At 41.6% G+C, this 16,805-nt stretch overlaps 1 protein-coding gene across 1 annotated transcript in view; it reads left to right on the top strand.

Moving 5' to 3' along the window:
• ZNF185 (zinc finger protein 185 with LIM domain) overlaps positions 1–14,373 on the top strand; it is a 28,023-nt gene extending 13,650 nt beyond the window's left edge. Inside the window, exons 15-24 of the mRNA XM_063313521.1 lie at positions 1,021–1,119; positions 1,721–1,801; positions 2,585–2,686; positions 8,741–8,836; positions 9,306–9,395; positions 9,517–9,585; positions 10,688–10,768; positions 11,726–11,828; positions 12,164–12,262; positions 13,206–14,373. Of these exons, the coding sequence (XP_063169591.1) occupies positions 1,021–1,119; positions 1,721–1,801; positions 2,585–2,686; positions 8,741–8,836; positions 9,306–9,395; positions 9,517–9,585; positions 10,688–10,768; positions 11,726–11,828; positions 12,164–12,262 (820 nt within the window). The 3' untranslated portion in view covers positions 13,206–14,373. The remainder of the gene's footprint in view (positions 1–1,020; positions 1,120–1,720; positions 1,802–2,584; positions 2,687–8,740; positions 8,837–9,305; positions 9,396–9,516; positions 9,586–10,687; positions 10,769–11,725; positions 11,829–12,163; positions 12,263–13,205) is intronic.
• The last annotated feature ends 2,432 nt before the right edge of the window (positions 14,374–16,805 follow it).

Genomic DNA, 16,805 nt, shown 5'->3' with positions numbered 1-16,805 from the left:
GGCAATAAACTAATTCCATTTTAATTTTATCCCCTCAACAGTGAGGGTGGAATGCAAATATCTCTCCTCCTCAAATAAGCCTTTGCATTTGCGGGCAGGCATGGTGTGGGAATTCAGAACACCCATTTTATTATATTGGATGTGGGGGGTGGGGGGACAACCTGGAGCTTTTTGAAAGCAAGAGGAAGATTGCTAACTGCAGCCTCAAGTGAATAACAGGAGGGGCTTATATTCCCCCCACCATTTTAAGGTAAAGGAATTTTGCTGTGATTTGAAGCTTCTCTCCAAGAGCATTCTGGGTAGGAAAAAATGGTACAAACAGTGCTTGTGTGATGCTGCCCCTGCAAACATTGATAAAACTATTGTTGATTCTTTGGAAAGATGAGGAACAAAGAGAGAGAGGAACTTCCATCTCCCACCTCAAAAATCACAAGAATGGGAATTTGTAGCTATTGAAATTTGAGATTGAGAGTCAGTTTGGTGTGGTGGTTAAGGCCCCAACCTAGAAACTGGGAGACTGTGAGTTCTTCTCCTGCCTTAGGCACAAAGCCAGCTGGGTGACCTTGGGCCAGTCCTTCTCACTCAGCCCTAGGAAGGAGGCAATGACAAACCACTTCCAAAATCTTGCCAAGAAAACTGCAGGGACTTGTCCAGGCAGTCTCTGAGACTCAGACATAATTGAATGAATTAAACAAAAAAAAATTACTTGGGACAGAACAGTTTGTCAAAGTCACCAAATGAAATTCATGAATGTGTGAACCTGGGTTTTCCCCTTTCTCTAATACGCTAATCACTCTACCATACTGTTGATAACATTTTCATTCTGCCTTTCTTCCAACGGGTGAAGGGGGATAGGACAGCCTATCATCTCCCTTCTATTTTAATAACTTATGGGATGAGTTCAGTTGAAATTCCCAAGCTGAGTTGAGTTTTAAACCAGCTCTTTTGAAGCATGCTCTGTTGAATTTAGGGGGGAATGAGATATAGGATCTTCACGGAGAACAATCATTTTCTCAACAGATCTGCCCTGGAGCACAAACAGGGACTCTCCAATGGAGAAGGAAAACATAAGGATTTGACTGCTGCAGAATTCTGCAAATATCAGCCCATCACAGAAAAGTAAGAATTCAGGGAGATTGTCAGCACTCAGAAAACCAAGATCATTCCATAAGAAAAAATCCCAGTAACACACTTGAATAATACTTTTTTTAGTCCCAATAAGTATGTCCTTTAAATGTTTATTTTGAGTTTTCCAAAATCCTTGGATGCCAAACAAACACAGGTGTGTTAGACCTGATGGCCTTGCTAGCTGAGAATAATGGGAATTGTAGGCCAACAAAACTGGATGGCACCAGCTTGGAAGAACAGTGCTATAAATAATTCCTCAAATCAGCAATCACCTTGCTTTATGGAGGCAACCAAGCATAAAGCAAATACTTTTGTACAATAAGGTTTATGACTCCATGGAAGCTCATCAGGTTTTCTAGATGATTTTCTCCATAAAGATGTCTTTTAATTGACTGTGCATTTTAATTCATTTTCCTATTCAAAGTTTTCAAAAATAAGAATGCTTGTTCTATCCATAGGCTTGCAATCTAACAGACACAAAAGAAAAAAGGGATGAGGAGGGAAGAGGAAAACAACCACATCCAGGCTTTCTTCAGTAACACATCCAATTCTTCATCTAATGCTGAACAATCTCTTTCAGTCTTTTCACCAGGGAAAACACTGAGGCTTCCTCAGGGACGGGATACAGCACATCCGTCCATCTTGACAACAGTGAGGGGGTTGACTCAAAAAGGTACGGAGGAGGAAGGGAGAAAATATCAGTAGCCTGCTTCCCCAAAGATTTGTACCAAGTTTATGAAAAGAAGATTCTTCTGCCCTTGTCACCCCACTTTCTAGGAAAAGTAAAGGAAAAACTCCTGTAACATTGATTGGCTTCTCTAGCGGATACAAAAAGTTTCACATAATCTTAGAGGAACTGGCTATCACATTTTGAACATTTCATTCATTCATTCATTCATTCATATTAGATTTATATCCTACCTTTATTTTGTGCCTCTCAAGGCATCATGCATAATGCTGCTACCTCCTGTTTTCCCCACAGCAACATCCTGTGAGATCTGTTGGGCAGACAAAGAGGGACTGGCTCAAAGACACCCAGCTGGCATGGTTCTTAGCTATGCTGGCTGGGAACTCTGGGAGGTGTAGTCTCAAAAGAAGTAGAGGGCATCAGGTTGGAGAAGCCTGTCTTAGGAAAATCAGCTATTCAGCCTACCTTTGAAATACAGTTAAAAACACTGCGTGGCTGCTTGACTTGGAATTTTTATTTTAAATTGGTATCTTAGTCTGATGAATAAGATTAAAACAGATTCCTGTTTTTCACAAGGTAGAAAAAAGAAAAAAAGACAACTTTTCAGGGCTGCTTAATGTTTTGCATTTAAAAGCATTTATAAAGTGCAACTGAAAAAAGTATTAAAATGTCCAATAAAATGGGAGGTTGCAAGAAAGGACCTGGGAACCGTATGCAGCAGAGTTTAACAGGAACAGGTTTGCCAATGTTCTTGTCCTTTCTTGCCAGGTCTGAGCCGCGGCCTGGAGAAAGTAGTCTGAGCACCACTGGAATCCAGTGTGAACTCCTCAGTACTGCCAAGAGGGAGGAATCAGACGTGGACATTACCAGGTGAACTTTCGGTTCAGTAGAAAAACTGGCTTGGGAAAAGCAAAATGCTGTGTAGAACACATACAATGCACATAGAAATTTGGGGGAAAGGATTGCTGCTGGTAAAAATGAGTTCCAGGTAGACCAGACAGGAAACACAACCAGATGAGCTAATTCTACTTTATTGTAAGGCTACATAAACGGATTCTTGCAAGTCTGAAAGTACAAATCTCCCACTGTCTCTCTTACAGCCTGAGAAGTTAAGGAGGTTCCCTTCTGATTCTCTTTCTCCTCCCATTATGCAGCTGTGGGCTATGATCTCTCTTATCTGATCGATCCCTAGGCAGCATCTCTCTCCCCCCACCCCCCCATCTCATAAGATCATTTCCACAAACCATGACAGGCACAATGCCTTCTGCTGCAAACTAAGGATAGGTAGTCCTTGCTTAATGATGGTAACTGGGACTGGAATTTCCATCGCCGAGTGATGCAGTCATAAAGTGCAGTGTCACATGACCACATTGCTTAGTGATGGCAATCCTGGCAGTCCTGGTTGCTTTTGCTAAGCAAGGACCATGCGTGTCATTAAGCGAGGACCTTGTGGGATCACCATTTCTGACTTCCTGCCGGCTTCTCTGTTGACTTTGCTTGTGGGAAGCTGGCAGGGAAGGTTGCAAATCGTGATCATGTGATTGTGGGATGCTGCAAGGGTTGGAAATCTAGGCTGGTTACTGAGCACCCTGATTGCAACTATGTGACCACATGGATGCTGCGACGGCCGCAACTTCAAGGGCTGGTCGTACCACTCTGTCATAAGTTTGAACAGTCTTTGAATGAGTGGTCATTAAGCAAGGACTACCTGTAGAATTTCCTATCCTCTTTTTGGCAGGAACAGAAGCAGAATTTTGGTGCATTTGTCATACCTGTCTCTGTTCAAAAGAGAATCAACGGAGGGTTTTTTTGGTAGCAGAGGTAGACTAAAACATAAGCATCCTCTTCCCTTCCTTGGCAGATGCGGATCCCTCGGCACAGAGAGTAGAGTTGTCCCTCCAGAGAACCAGTGCAGAGAGCAGGGGCCAGACGAAGATTCAGCTGGGTAAGGAATTGGCATTCTGCTCCTGAAAGCTTGGTGAGACACTGTAACAGCTAGTGGTGGGCAGAGCAATTGTCCCAGTTTGTTTTCTTTTTCCTGCCAATTCTCCTTTAACTCAAGGAAAGAGGATTTGGCTTTGTAATGTCTTTCAAAGAGGAAGAGAATGTTGGAGAAACCCTCGAGAATGGAATGTGAAGTTCTCAGCCTTGCTCAGTAACGAAGTGGCCAATTGATCTTGCAGCTCTCCTGTCTTTGACTATACAATCCTTTCCCCACCTGCCTCCTGGTTTCCGTGGCTCCTTTAAAAGGCTTATTTTTCAAAATCCCTCCTGATTCATCACGGGAGTCGGCAAGGGTGCACTCTCCTCATTTACCTCCATCTGTTTGTTGTGCCTTTGGAAATGAGCAAGTTGATTCTGTGCATCAGTTAGAAAAAAGGAAAGGCAGCATAACTTTGGAACCTTCTAAATTCCTTTGGGAAACAAGATTTGACCTTCTGACTTCTTGGGTCAGATTAATGTTTTTAGATTTAACGTATTTAGCCATGGGCTTCAAGTCTGTTACGTATTAAAATCAAGACAAGCGGGTGGCACTTGATGGACAGAAGAAAAGCATACCGTTCCATTTTCTTTCCCACATCTGTCTGAGTTCAAGAAGGGACACCTAAATGCTGGTAGATTTTAATATCAGGGTACAAAGAGACCACCATCTGCTGTTACTTATTTTTCCCTGCTTTTGTTTGTGAATGTCAGGCTATCTTGGAGCTGGGACACAAAATACTGAACAGAGAAACAATATTCTAATACAGTTGAAAGCATATCATGAACTGCTACTGTGCACGATTAAGCCCCCCCCCCCCCAACATACTTCACCTTCCTGGCGAGGATAGATTTTCATTTGTCTTAATCCACAATGAATCTTAGTTCATTACAACAAGCAGCTGGAGGCACAATTCTGGGCCATGTTTAGCTGCACACTCATTTTAGGTGGGTTAACCTGGTCTAGGTAAAGGTAAAGGTTTCCCTTGACATTAAGTCCAGTCGTGTCCGACTCTAGGGGGCGGTGCTCATCTCCGTTTCAAAGCTGAAGAGCCGGCGTTTGTCCATAGACACTTCCGGGTCATGTGGCCAGCATGACTAAACGGAACACCGTTACCTGCCCGCTGAAGTGGTACCTATTAATCTACTCACATTTGCATGTTTTCGAACTGGTCTAGCCTGGTACAAAATTGTGGCTTCTGCTGATGGTGGATTATTCTGGGTGGGTCCTCCAGTGTTAGGTAGGTCTTAAGCATAGGTGCCCACTGAGGTGGTGGTGGTCAGTGACAAAACACATGTTGCGGTCTCACAAGGCATGTTTTATCATTTGGTGTCGCTGCAGTTAGGAATGGACACTTACGGTCTTCAGTGGAAGGAATGGAGAGAGACCTTGCTCAGTGTCAGAGATGTGCTTGGCACACTGTTGGCTTCTGGTTCCGTTCCCTGATGCTCCAGTTTAAAAGCGATCAAGAAGCGGGATGGCTCCGCACATTATTTTTCTATCCTGCCTTTTTAGCTTAGGAGGGCAACTGGGTTTCCCTGGTCCTAGTTCTCCTCCTCCTCCTCCTCTACTTCTTCTAGTTTAGACTTTAATTCCTCAAGGGGAGGTTTCTAGCTCAAACCTTCCTTCCTACTTGTACAACTTTAAGCACTGCTGGGATTCTTCAGCTCAATAGCACCTCTGTATTAAAAAAGTCTTGGGGTCCCTGGGTATGATTCAACGTTTCAAATTAAGCCATCTCCCTCTTTTCGTAAAGGGGTTGCATTGATTATGCCATCATCTGAATTTATTCATGGATAGACGGTGCCAAATGCTACAATTAAAGGTGTCCACCACCTTCGGAGAGTGATGAGCAAATCCAGGATTGCTTTTAGCAGAGTATTCACATACCCTGTGAAGCTTCACTAGCAGACAGTAGGAAACTACTCTCCCATGCCTTTTGTCAACTGATGGATCCTTTTGCAGGCATATTAAGTTTATATGCCTTATAATCATTGGATTTGTTCCAAGCGATTTGGCTGTTAAACCACATAAAAAGTGCTTTTCTTCTCTGGCATTGTGTCACATTTTTGTTGCGTAGTGTTCAGTCTCTTTAGAACCTGCAGTTCATTTTCCTTTGAGGTCCTTTGTTGTTTTGATCACTGTCGCTCATGGCTTCATGCAACTAGCGATGAGAATGCTGAACAGGATAGGCCGAAAGAGCATTGCTGCTTTGCCAGTTGATCATAAGCATCTCCTCATTAGGATAATTTTAATTATATCCTCCTTTCCTTTTGAAAGAAAATCTAACCTGCATTTTCACAGCCAACTGAGCTATATTACAGAGAAGTGTGATAAGGCCTAGGTTTAAGACTGAATGTATGGTATTTATTTTGCATTGTTTATCCATCTCTTGTTCTCATTTCTTATCTTCTGACCCCCAAGTTCTTCCAAATGGATGTTGGGGTTTTCTAAATTCCTCAGCAACCGTGCTGTAGCTTACATCTTCTTCATCTGAGTTCTTTTCAAATAGCCAAATATTTCTGAGCGATATTTGAAGAATTGCTTCATATTGAACACATTTCATGAGAGGTAACTCATGAAATGGGTACTTGTATTCCTGTCAACGTTTTCCTTTCTTAAATCAGGTGGCTCCAAATCCATCTACGGCTTTTCTGTTCCCTCTGAAACCAATGGGCCTTGAACTAGTGGTGACTTATTCAGTCCAATCTGTTCTATAAAACTTGGCTAGACTGGAGCCATTTCAGGAGTTTTTCTTCTTCATGGTATTTTCATTTCCCCTTTCTTGGACTCCTTTAACTTGTCCTTCTTCATCGTAAGCCTGAGCATATTACTTGGATGCTAGAGCCTTTGATTTCTATTAATTAACTCCCAGTAGATATGGTTAGGACTGTAATCTTGGTTGTCTTTTTCACTCTTGTTAGCATTAAAATAGTTGGTCATTTTGCAAACTATTTGGCACTGTTTCTTCACAACCAGGCAGATGTGGTAAGTTTTCCTTTCCACTCGCTGCTTTACATCTGGAGGATGCTACTTGTCTGTTTATTCACAGTGTCTTATTAATATATGCAGGGAGTTCTTGCAAAGCATCCCAGGATCACTTCAGTGCTGGACAGCACTTCTCTGCAAACAAACATGGGCTTCCCAAATTTTGTATTCCGCATTGCAAGAATAAACAGAAATCTTCCATGTTTATGGATTAACTAAAACAGTAGTTTCTGGCAAATAACCAACTTGGTCATTCTCTGAGAAAGACAGGATTTCTTTTAATCTCTTCAGAGGGACTACTTTTAGCATGTTAGACCAGTCATAGGAAACCCAATTTACAACCCTCCCTGTGTTGGACATTGGTCTCAGGACTTTTTCACATCTGGATCGCCCAGCCAGCAATTTCACCCGACCTTCAGAGTCTAGGAATGGAACAGTACCATACAAGAACAATCAACTTTACAACCACAGAATGTTGGGACTCAGCCATGGAATAGCATCATACTTGTACAATCAGCCATTCAAGAGCAGAAGGTAAAGAGGCAATAATCAGGGATCAAAAGATAGTGGGTAATTTCTAGGGATAAGAAGATGCCCAAGTTTCCTACTTTAGAGATTGTAAATATATCTTCATATGGCTTTGAGGGGCCATTTGTCTATTAAAAGGCATCATCAGTCTTAATTGCTGTCCAATTAAAGTAGTGTTTCTCTACCTTGGCAACTTTAAGATGCATAGACTTCAACTTCTAGAATTCTCCACCCAGCCAGCATGCTTTTTATGGACATGTGGCCTCTTTTCGTGTTGCAATCCTTTTGGGGTGATGTTCCTGGGACTACCTTTAGGAACAACAGGGGAAAAATGGTTTGCAAATCAAATCTGAGAATTTCATACTTAGGTGAACCGCCTTATTAGATTTTCAGAGAGTCATAAAAATATGATTCTTCAAAAAGTGTTTGGGGATGAGTAAAATCATGCTACCCCTGAATGGTGGTACAGTAGATTGGTTATAATTGTATTAACCGATCCTTGTTCTTAACTGTATTCAATTTATAAGGTAAGCTGCTCCAAGTCTCCAGAAATGGAGCAACATTTAAGTTGTGGAAATACACGCATGCATATACAGACATACATAAGTGGGGATTCTGGTTTGTACCATAGGAAGATCTGGTCAAAAGCCACTCTAGAACTGTAAATTAATTGTGGCAGCTTTCTTTAACTTGGCACCCAGCCAGAGCAACCATTGCTGAGATGTTGAAGTCCACACATTGTGCCAAAGCTGGGGAGGGCAGCATTATTGTTGTTGTTCTTGTTGTTATGATTATGATTATTTATTATGCTACCCAACTCCCAGCAACTCTGGGTGGTTTTATGATTATTAAAAATATTTAAAAACAAGGAACAATACAAAACACAAAAACAGCTCAAGACAAAAGAACACAGATGGCAAAGAAAACAATCCTAAAGGGCAACAAGGAACAGAAGTTTTAATTGTCATGTAAGGTCAATTAAGATGTTTCTAAAAGCTATCAAATGATCTGGCCAAGGAGAGGCTAGAACTGTTCCCTGGAACTGATTTTTTAAAAAGTGTTTTCTTGAAGAATTCCCTAACAATTGCAGTGTTAGTATTTGGTAAACTCATACCTTCAATGGAGAATATGAGCAGGAGAATGGATTGCATTTTTTCCCATGATGGAATCTAGACCTAGGGTTGGGCAGCGGGGTTCCTGTTCTTGCAAAGAGAATGCTTGGAATGGAAAAAAACCCCACAGGATGTGCATTGTAAAAAAAGCAGTGTCTCTTTGAAACATTCAGGCTAAGCTGAGTAATATCGAGAATAAATGTGTGAATGTCATCATTCAGAAATCCCTTTCCTATATGTTCATTACATCATTTCATTTGTTGTTGTGTTTCTTTGCTAAGACTTGGATTAACACATACCTACATTTCCTCCTAGTCTGTCTTACTACCCCTTCAGAGAGCCTGGGACTAGCTTTCCAAAAAGCCATAGAGTGCCCTTCTATAAGGACATCTGTGACACAGAGAGTGGAAGGTAAAGATAAAGAAGGGAATACCCTGTTATTTACCCATACGTGAATTATTAGTCTTTAAAAAATGAGCTTACACGCTGATCTCTGTCCTGGGATTAATATATATTCTATTGGTAGATACCAAGGATGCAGCCTTTGGGGAAAGCTGTAATTGTAGAAACTTCCCCGAAAGTTGGACTAATAAACTCCCTCTGTTTTATAATTTATTTCTCTTACATTAAAGTTTTTGCTTGAGTTAATGCTCAAGCAGTGTTCATGATATAGCTGCTGAAGAGCCTTATCTCAGAACCTGCATGATTTACCTGAATGAATAGATGCATTTTTATCCTTTTGTTGCTTGCACGCTGTTGATGTCTGTTCTGCGAGGAGGGGATGAAGTGGGATGATCTCACCTAGAAAGCATGACAACTAAGTCTGAGTATCTGAACTGTAATGCATGATCTTACTCACCCAGAGTTCTTTCTCTTGCAGGAATTTGGCTGATGCAGATGCAAAGGATGCCACTGCTTCCTCCCAGCTGAAGAATCCCCCTAGTTACGATTCGGATTCCTCCACATCAGGGTAGCGTATATTGAAGAAAGAGTTGGGAGGTCTTTCTTCTAGCTTTTCAGTGCATCAGACATCACATCCCTTGTCAATCAATGCCTCATCTGAAGCGTGTGTCTCTTTTGCTCCTCTGTAGCAAAGGTCTCCTCTTTGTGAAGGAATCCATCAAGAGCATGGAATTGTCCTCCTCACCACGTTACAACAGGTACGGAAACCGACGGGAAGGCAAGCCTGCCATTCTTTTTGCAGTACAAAATCTCATGCCAATCAGAAGAATGTGCTTGCAGCGTGTCGTCTGGCTCGCATTTTGTTTTGGGTTCTTTTCCGCTGCTGTTGAGAATGGTTCTACCAATATCCAAAGTGGACCCCAAATTCTTCTGAAACCTGTTAAGATAGTGGTGGACGAAGGGCATGGATACCGGAGGGGTGAAGTAAATAATTTCTCAGGTGGTATATCTGCTGCTGGGGGACCGTCTTTTACATCCTCCAGAGAAATCAGTAGATTTTCTCCAATCGTCTTCATGTTCGTGTTTTTGTTTTCATTTACCATCCTTTGTTCACTCATGTCTTCTTTAGCATCTAAATACCATTCATGCCAGTCAGTGATAATCTAGTGGTCTCGCTATTCTCTTTCTGTGTTTTTGCAGACATAATGTAATGATATGTGGGAAAGACCTTGGGAGACTGGGCCAAGAGACGCTGCCAAGGGAGTGGTCAAATAAGAGACAGCAGAGCCCACAATTGGATAGTGTATGGGGCAAGAGGCTCAGAAGGGGCCCTCCCTAGTTTCTCGGGCTGTGAAGGAGATGGGTGGAGTGGGGGAGATGTACTTTCAGACTTGCTCATCTGGTCATGTTTCCAGTCTGGTCTACCTCGTAAAGCTGACACCATCTCTTATCTAACCATTCCCTTGCCAGCGTCTCTTTGCCCAGTCCCCCAAGGCCTTTCCCACATACCATTACACATAAGTTGTGGCAGGGTGTTAAATGCAAGTGCATGTGATAGTAGGCAAATTGCTTTGGAGGCTTTGGGGGCTTTTCCACCTTTAATTACAAGTTTCCTCTTTGCCCAGCATTTTTTAAATTTTGCTTTTGGATGAGATTTCTTTTACAGAAGGGCTTCAAGGAATTTTTCAGCATTGTATCCAACGCTGCATGGGTCATCAGTTTTAATTTAGCTTCTCACTAAGTATGGAAAACCACTGCTTCAGGAACATGAAAAAACGATGACACCCCTTGAATTTAGTCAGCAATTTTAAAAATCTTCCTATATAACAATTACACTGTCTTCTTTCCTTTCTTCTCCAGTCGCAGTTTGGTTGACTTGTCTGAGCTTGAGAAACCAAGCTACAGCAGTGCCAGCTATCTGAATAACACACCTCCAAAAAGGTAGAGCCAATCCTTGGCACATTGTTCCTGTTGTGGTTTGATATGGGATCCCTTCCAAACTACACAAGGGCCAAGTTTCCATGAACCTGGCTAAAAAGGGATTGCGTTGTGGTTCAACATCTTGTGAGAACCTAGCTGTTGTCTTATGTTGGGTTAACTATCCCGGTAGAGTTTGTTGGGAAATGTTCTATGAATACAGGGACCGTTTCTGATCCAGGTTTAGTGTGTTGTGTGAATTCAGGTAATAATAATAATAATTTTATTTATTTATTTCTCAAATTTATAGCCACCCATCTTACAGAAAGCAACTCTGGGCGGCTTACAACAATCGAATAAAAACAGCGCATACATAACAAGCAGTATAAAAATATCCAAGGAATATTTTTTAAAAAAACAAACAAATAGAATAAAAGCAAATATATGGACCCTAGGCAAAAGAGAATAAAGATAGCTACTCAACAATGGAACCATCTAAGCATGTCTCCACTTCCCTAGGAGCACCAGGGCTTGGTGACGTAATGAGGTCTTGAGGGACTTTGGGAAGGTCAAAAGATCATTAACTCTGATCTAAGAATTCTGGAGCCAAAGTAGATCACATCAGCCTGAATCCAGCACATGCAGAATTTTATGAAGGAATCAGTGTGGTTTTGCATCTGGAGGCAAAAGACAAGGTGTCCTCCTTCCAATTTCACACACAGCAGGTGATAGTGACAATCGGACAGGGTCCTTCACAGTGCGGGGTTACTTGGGGAACACAGTGCAGGGTATGTTGTCACACCTCTGTCATCCAATACTTCACCACTTTTTGCACCCTACTGATAGGAGGATTTGGCTGTAAAAGCTCTCTGAGTTGTATGAAATCCCAACAGCAGTGTATCTCTTCAACAACTAACTATCAAGTTAGAAGAATTTTTAGAACTGTCTTTTGATTTGCAACATCTTCTTTCCTTCTTCTAGGCCTCTGGAAGATGTTTGTACTTACTGTGGTCGAATCATCCGCAATTGTGCCAAGATATCTATTGAGAACCTCAACATCTGCTGCCATGAATACTGCTTCAGGGTAAGGGTGCTGCTTACAAATGTGGTATTAATGGAGCTATGAAGTTGGGAGGAGAAAATAAGGTGGGAACCTTCACTACCTAGTAGCACAGTGGGATGTCCTGATCTTCAAGTCTCACAATTTCTGTCTGACCCTTCTAAGCTTTAGATGTGAATTCATGCCCGGTCTGATTCACACACATGGATACATTACATACATTATAGATGGAGTCACTGGTTATTTGTTAGCTGTCTAGCTGCAAAGCAATTGGAGCACAAGTATACATTTTGTGTAGGTGTGCAAAAGGTACGTTCCTGGCTAAATAGAGAGCAACGATCTTGCTTTTTCTCTTGCAGTGTGGAATTTGCCACAAGCCAATGGGAGATCTCTTGGATAAAATCTTCATTCATCGGGATATTGTCCATTGCGATAAGTGCTATGAAAAGCTCTTTTAGGTGAGCATATTCGGCATGGAATAAAAAGGGGTACTGCAGAAGGGCAGAAACCAGGGGGAAAGATATTGTTGGTAGCGTAAAGCCTAACTGTTGGAATGCACACTTAATAATGCTCTTGGTAGTGAAGGTACAGGTATTGATCCTGCCCTTTGGAACATCATACAACCTGAGGTGAAACTGGGCCCTTGCTGGCCTTCCAGAAGAGCCTGAGGACATGGCTGCGCCATCTGCCCTGGGGATCTGGTGATGCTGGTGGAGAGCCCACTAAATGGCTATATGTTTATATATGTCTAAATGGCTATATGTCTAGGACAGTGTTTCTCAACCTGAGCAAGGCTGGCTGGGAATTCTGGGAGTTGAAGTCCACACATCTTAAAGTTGCCAAGGTTGAGTAACACTGGTCTAGGGAAATGAATGGTACTCTCCCACAGCTTGTGTTTTAATGGTTTTAAATAGGTTTATTCTTTAGTGCTTTTAATGATTTCTGTGAGGGGTTTTTTGGTTGTTTTTATACTATTTTTTTTTTAATCTGGTAAGCTGCCCAGAGTCGTGGTAGTAAGATGGGCAGCCATATACATTTAATAATATAAACAAACCAACTCCAATGCGCAGCATAAAGTGACTGCCCAAGGACGCACATCCATTCCATGATGGAGTCAGGCATTTAATGGTGGTCTCTGTGGTGCTGCTCCACCACGAATTCCACACCACTACTTCTGTTAAGTCCTTGCTCCCTGATAGTAATGGATGTGTCCTCCTCTTTGGTTTCTGTGTGATAATAGCAACTGGATTCTGCAGTAGTTACATGCATAGAATGCTACCCAGAAATATTGAAACGGATGTTGTATTCCATTTGCTGCCCTCTCTTCTCTGGCTCATGCCATCGTCTGCCCTGTGCTCTGCCCTGCCTAGCTGACAAGTTCCCTGTCCAATTTTCTCCTAGATTTCATGGATTAGGACAGCCCGCCCAAAGAGAAGCCTGCCTTCATCTGCGTGCCGGGGTTCTTCTAAGTACTCTTTGATCCAGCAAGCATCCCCTTTCCTCTGCTCTCAATCCATTCCTCCTTCCTCATCTTCAGTCAGGCCAAGTGATTCACATTCAGCAATGATGAAGTTAGGTCATTTTCAGACTGTGGACAGAATGGTTGTTTTGGGGATGCTGCATCAGTGACAATGTGGATTATTGCCTGGGCTTCATCTTGCTGCAATGGGCGTTCCTCCTGCTCATTCTGCTGTAAAACGGTCTTGGTTGCTTGTCCAAAAGTCCTTCCTGCCATGACGGTGCCCTGGATATCCATTCATTCAATTTGGCCAGCGACTGATAAAAGCAGGCTTTAGCAGGAATGAAAGGAAGCAGCATCACCTGTTAAAAAAAAAAAGGCGGGGGGCGGTTTCGACTGATCTTTACCAGGGATACTTCTTATTCCAGGCATTTATCCCTGGGGTGGGAAGTTCTTAGCCACACCTAGGAAAGTTCAATTCCAAAACAGGTGCCTTGAATGCACAGAGTTCTAAATGGGTGTGCAAAATGTTTTGATTCAAACCACCTCAAGCTCAAAACATCTCTATTCAACCATTTCAGGAGTGTTTGGAGCTTGAAACACCCCAGAATTGCTTGAAAAGTAAGAATCTCAATGCTTTGCACACCACTACTTCTAAGTTGCCTTCTGGCATCCCTGGGTTTGATTTTGATTCTGAAAAGCCATGCATCACGCATTGAGATTATGTCTTCTATGGCCTTTTATCATTGGCTGAGGCTGATGGGAGTTGGAATCCAAAGCCTCAGGAGAGTCACTACCTTGATTACTCTTGTTCTATCCAGAGTAGAAAATATTGAGTTATCTCAGTGTTTTTCAAACTTGGCAATGTTAAGATGAGCATGGAATTTTGGGAGTTGAAGTCCACACATTTTAAAGTTGCCAAGTTTGAAAAACCCTGAGTTAAATGGTCCAATTGTCCTATACACTATCAGGCAGCTTCTTGTGTCTGCTGCTGTATTTTCTCTCCTACCATAATTGCCTCTCTGGAGAATAACTATTTTATAAATATCTCTGATTCTGTTGTGAGATTATACATTCATCACTGTTGGGAAGTCAGTTGTGGTTAATTTCCTACCATAATATATCACCTGTCTCTTAACAAAATAAGCATATATGCAAGATAACATACTTTTAGCAATATTCCTGAGTATTAATTCCTTTATATCTATTCTTTTCAGACTCAAGTGAAGAGATCTATACTGAAGCTTTAAACTGGACATTTAGTTAGTAGCTTAATATATTTTTGTATATTAACTGAAAATCTTGACTATAGATATGAGGGAATATATGTGATCATTTTTCTATGACTAGTATATCGGAACTTCTAACAAACAGTAGGTAAAAGAAGAAAGTGAAAAGAGTTACATATTCTCAATTTCAATCTCTGCTTTCCACTCCTGCAGACTATAATATCAACTTTAACCTGGGTCATTTTCCAGATAGCAGTGCAAAACAATAGAAAAAGGCTTCTCCCTAATTAAATCCCCTAAGTTACAGGGGAAAAGACTGTGGGCACTACTCCATGTCGGGGCAGGAGCTCTATACAGCGGGATTAGCTTTGTATATTTTGAAATAAATGAAGCATTACAAATTAGCCTAAAGAGGAAGAATGATATAAGATCACTTAAGTCTAGAGCCCCAAATAAACAACACCATTGTTTTATGTAGGTGCTGCACACAAGATTCCCTATATTTTGTGGAATATAGGAAAAGAGAGATGTTGGACATCTCCCTTTCCATTTTTTTTTTAATGGTGCCGACGGAAGGTCTTCTGCATTTAATATGGGCAGATGGTGTTGGGGAGGTATTTAACCATTTTCTTGAAGGTCAGGATCCTCTATTAGAATTCACCTTCCCAACTGCTTGATTCCAGAAGGACCATAGACCCAATTGATTTTGGCAGCTTGCTAATTGCAGATATATTACAATTTTCTCCAACTGGTTCCCAGTGGAGGGTTAGAAGCAGGATGGTCAGCCAAACAAGGCAGTTTTTTCCTGTTTCCTTCCTTAGGTGGTTTCCTTTGCTAAGAATGATATAAGAAGTAGTTAGATGTGAAAGATTACATGATCTGGACCTCTCCCTGTAGAGTGGAGACAGGAAGATTATACTCATACAAAATGCTTCATCTAAAAGGGCATACTGAAATTTTTGTTTATGGAGCAAATAAACCCAGATAAGAATCCTTGACCATTCAGTTTCAAAGCTAGGGGCAATCTTTTGATGGCCTCTGGAAGGGGCATATTTCAGCTACGTTAAATCTAACTTAATGAACAATCCGTCTTCCCAATTATTGGTCCTTAGTGTGAAATTACAGTATTTCTGCCTTTCCACTACTTCCATAATACTCCATGGGGCTTAGCTGGTTAAGAATTATGGGAGCTGTAGTCTCACTTTTTGGAAAGTCCCCCCAGTTGGGCAAGACATAAAAAAGAAAAAAACCCAAGTTGTGTGAGGTGTTTTTTTTTTTACCCAGTTGTCAATATTTATCTTCTCTGTTGACTTCCATTTAATGTAAATGTTTGCTTCCTATTGCCCAAAGGTGGAGTTTTGCAATTAGCACATACAGTTCACCTAAGCAGCATATGAAATTTTAGATGGAACTGAACTGTTGTTCTATTTCCTTGATGACTTGTATCATGGGAAGGATGCTTTGGGAAGGCAGCTGTAGGTCATTACAGAATGTTATTTTTGTTGCTTTGCTGTCCTCCTTTGCCAGTCTGTTTTCAGTAAAGCAAATTCTAAATTTTTACATTCAGTTCTAATAAAGATTCTGTGCAGAAAGCTGATCTGAGTTCTTCATTTATTGGTGTGATGTGCTTCTCACTGGTGTATCGGTTTGTCTCTGGAACCAAAGATGTCTGAGAGACCATTTCTCCACAAATGACACGTGTGTCATCTGGGCACTGTTGAGATGCCCTAAACTTGTCCTTGTTACTCTTCAATCAGCACAATGCTTGGACGGTGCTGCAAAACACTCTAAGTCACAAGGGACAGTCAGCCAGACATAAGACGATGTTTTGTTTGTTGCACGTAACAGAATTGCCCTTCCCAGCCTGGCATTCTCCAGATGAGCTAGGACTGGCAATGGCCATGTTGCCTGGGAATCCATGAAGTTGCAGTCCCGAGAATATTCAGGGCACCAAGTTGGGTAAGGCTGGAACAGACCATGGGTTCCCAGAAATATTTGGACGTTCAGAGACTGCATGCATGTCTGTTGAGTCTTTTTAATTTGGAACAGGAGGTAAAATCTCATAGTGCCCATGGCACTGTTCCAACAATCTTCTCTTACGGCTGCTGTGGAAGGACATACTTGTGAACTGGAAACGGTGTTGAGCCTGGAGTAGGTAGATTTGAATTTTGTTCTCTTGGCATTAGAAAATATTTGAGGGCAGAGTTTTTAATTTAACTTTGGTACAGTTGTTGAAAAACATATGGGGGAAATGTTATCTTCCAGCACAATTTCTCTCCCTAGTATTTAGCTGGGTGGTGTACTTGATGGGTC

This window comes from Candoia aspera, chromosome 12 (assembly GCF_035149785.1).
Source record: "Candoia aspera isolate rCanAsp1 chromosome 12, rCanAsp1.hap2, whole genome shotgun sequence".
Lineage (NCBI taxonomy): Eukaryota > Metazoa > Chordata > Lepidosauria > Squamata > Boidae > Candoia > Candoia aspera.
This window is presented reverse-complemented; position numbering and strand designations above follow the sequence as displayed.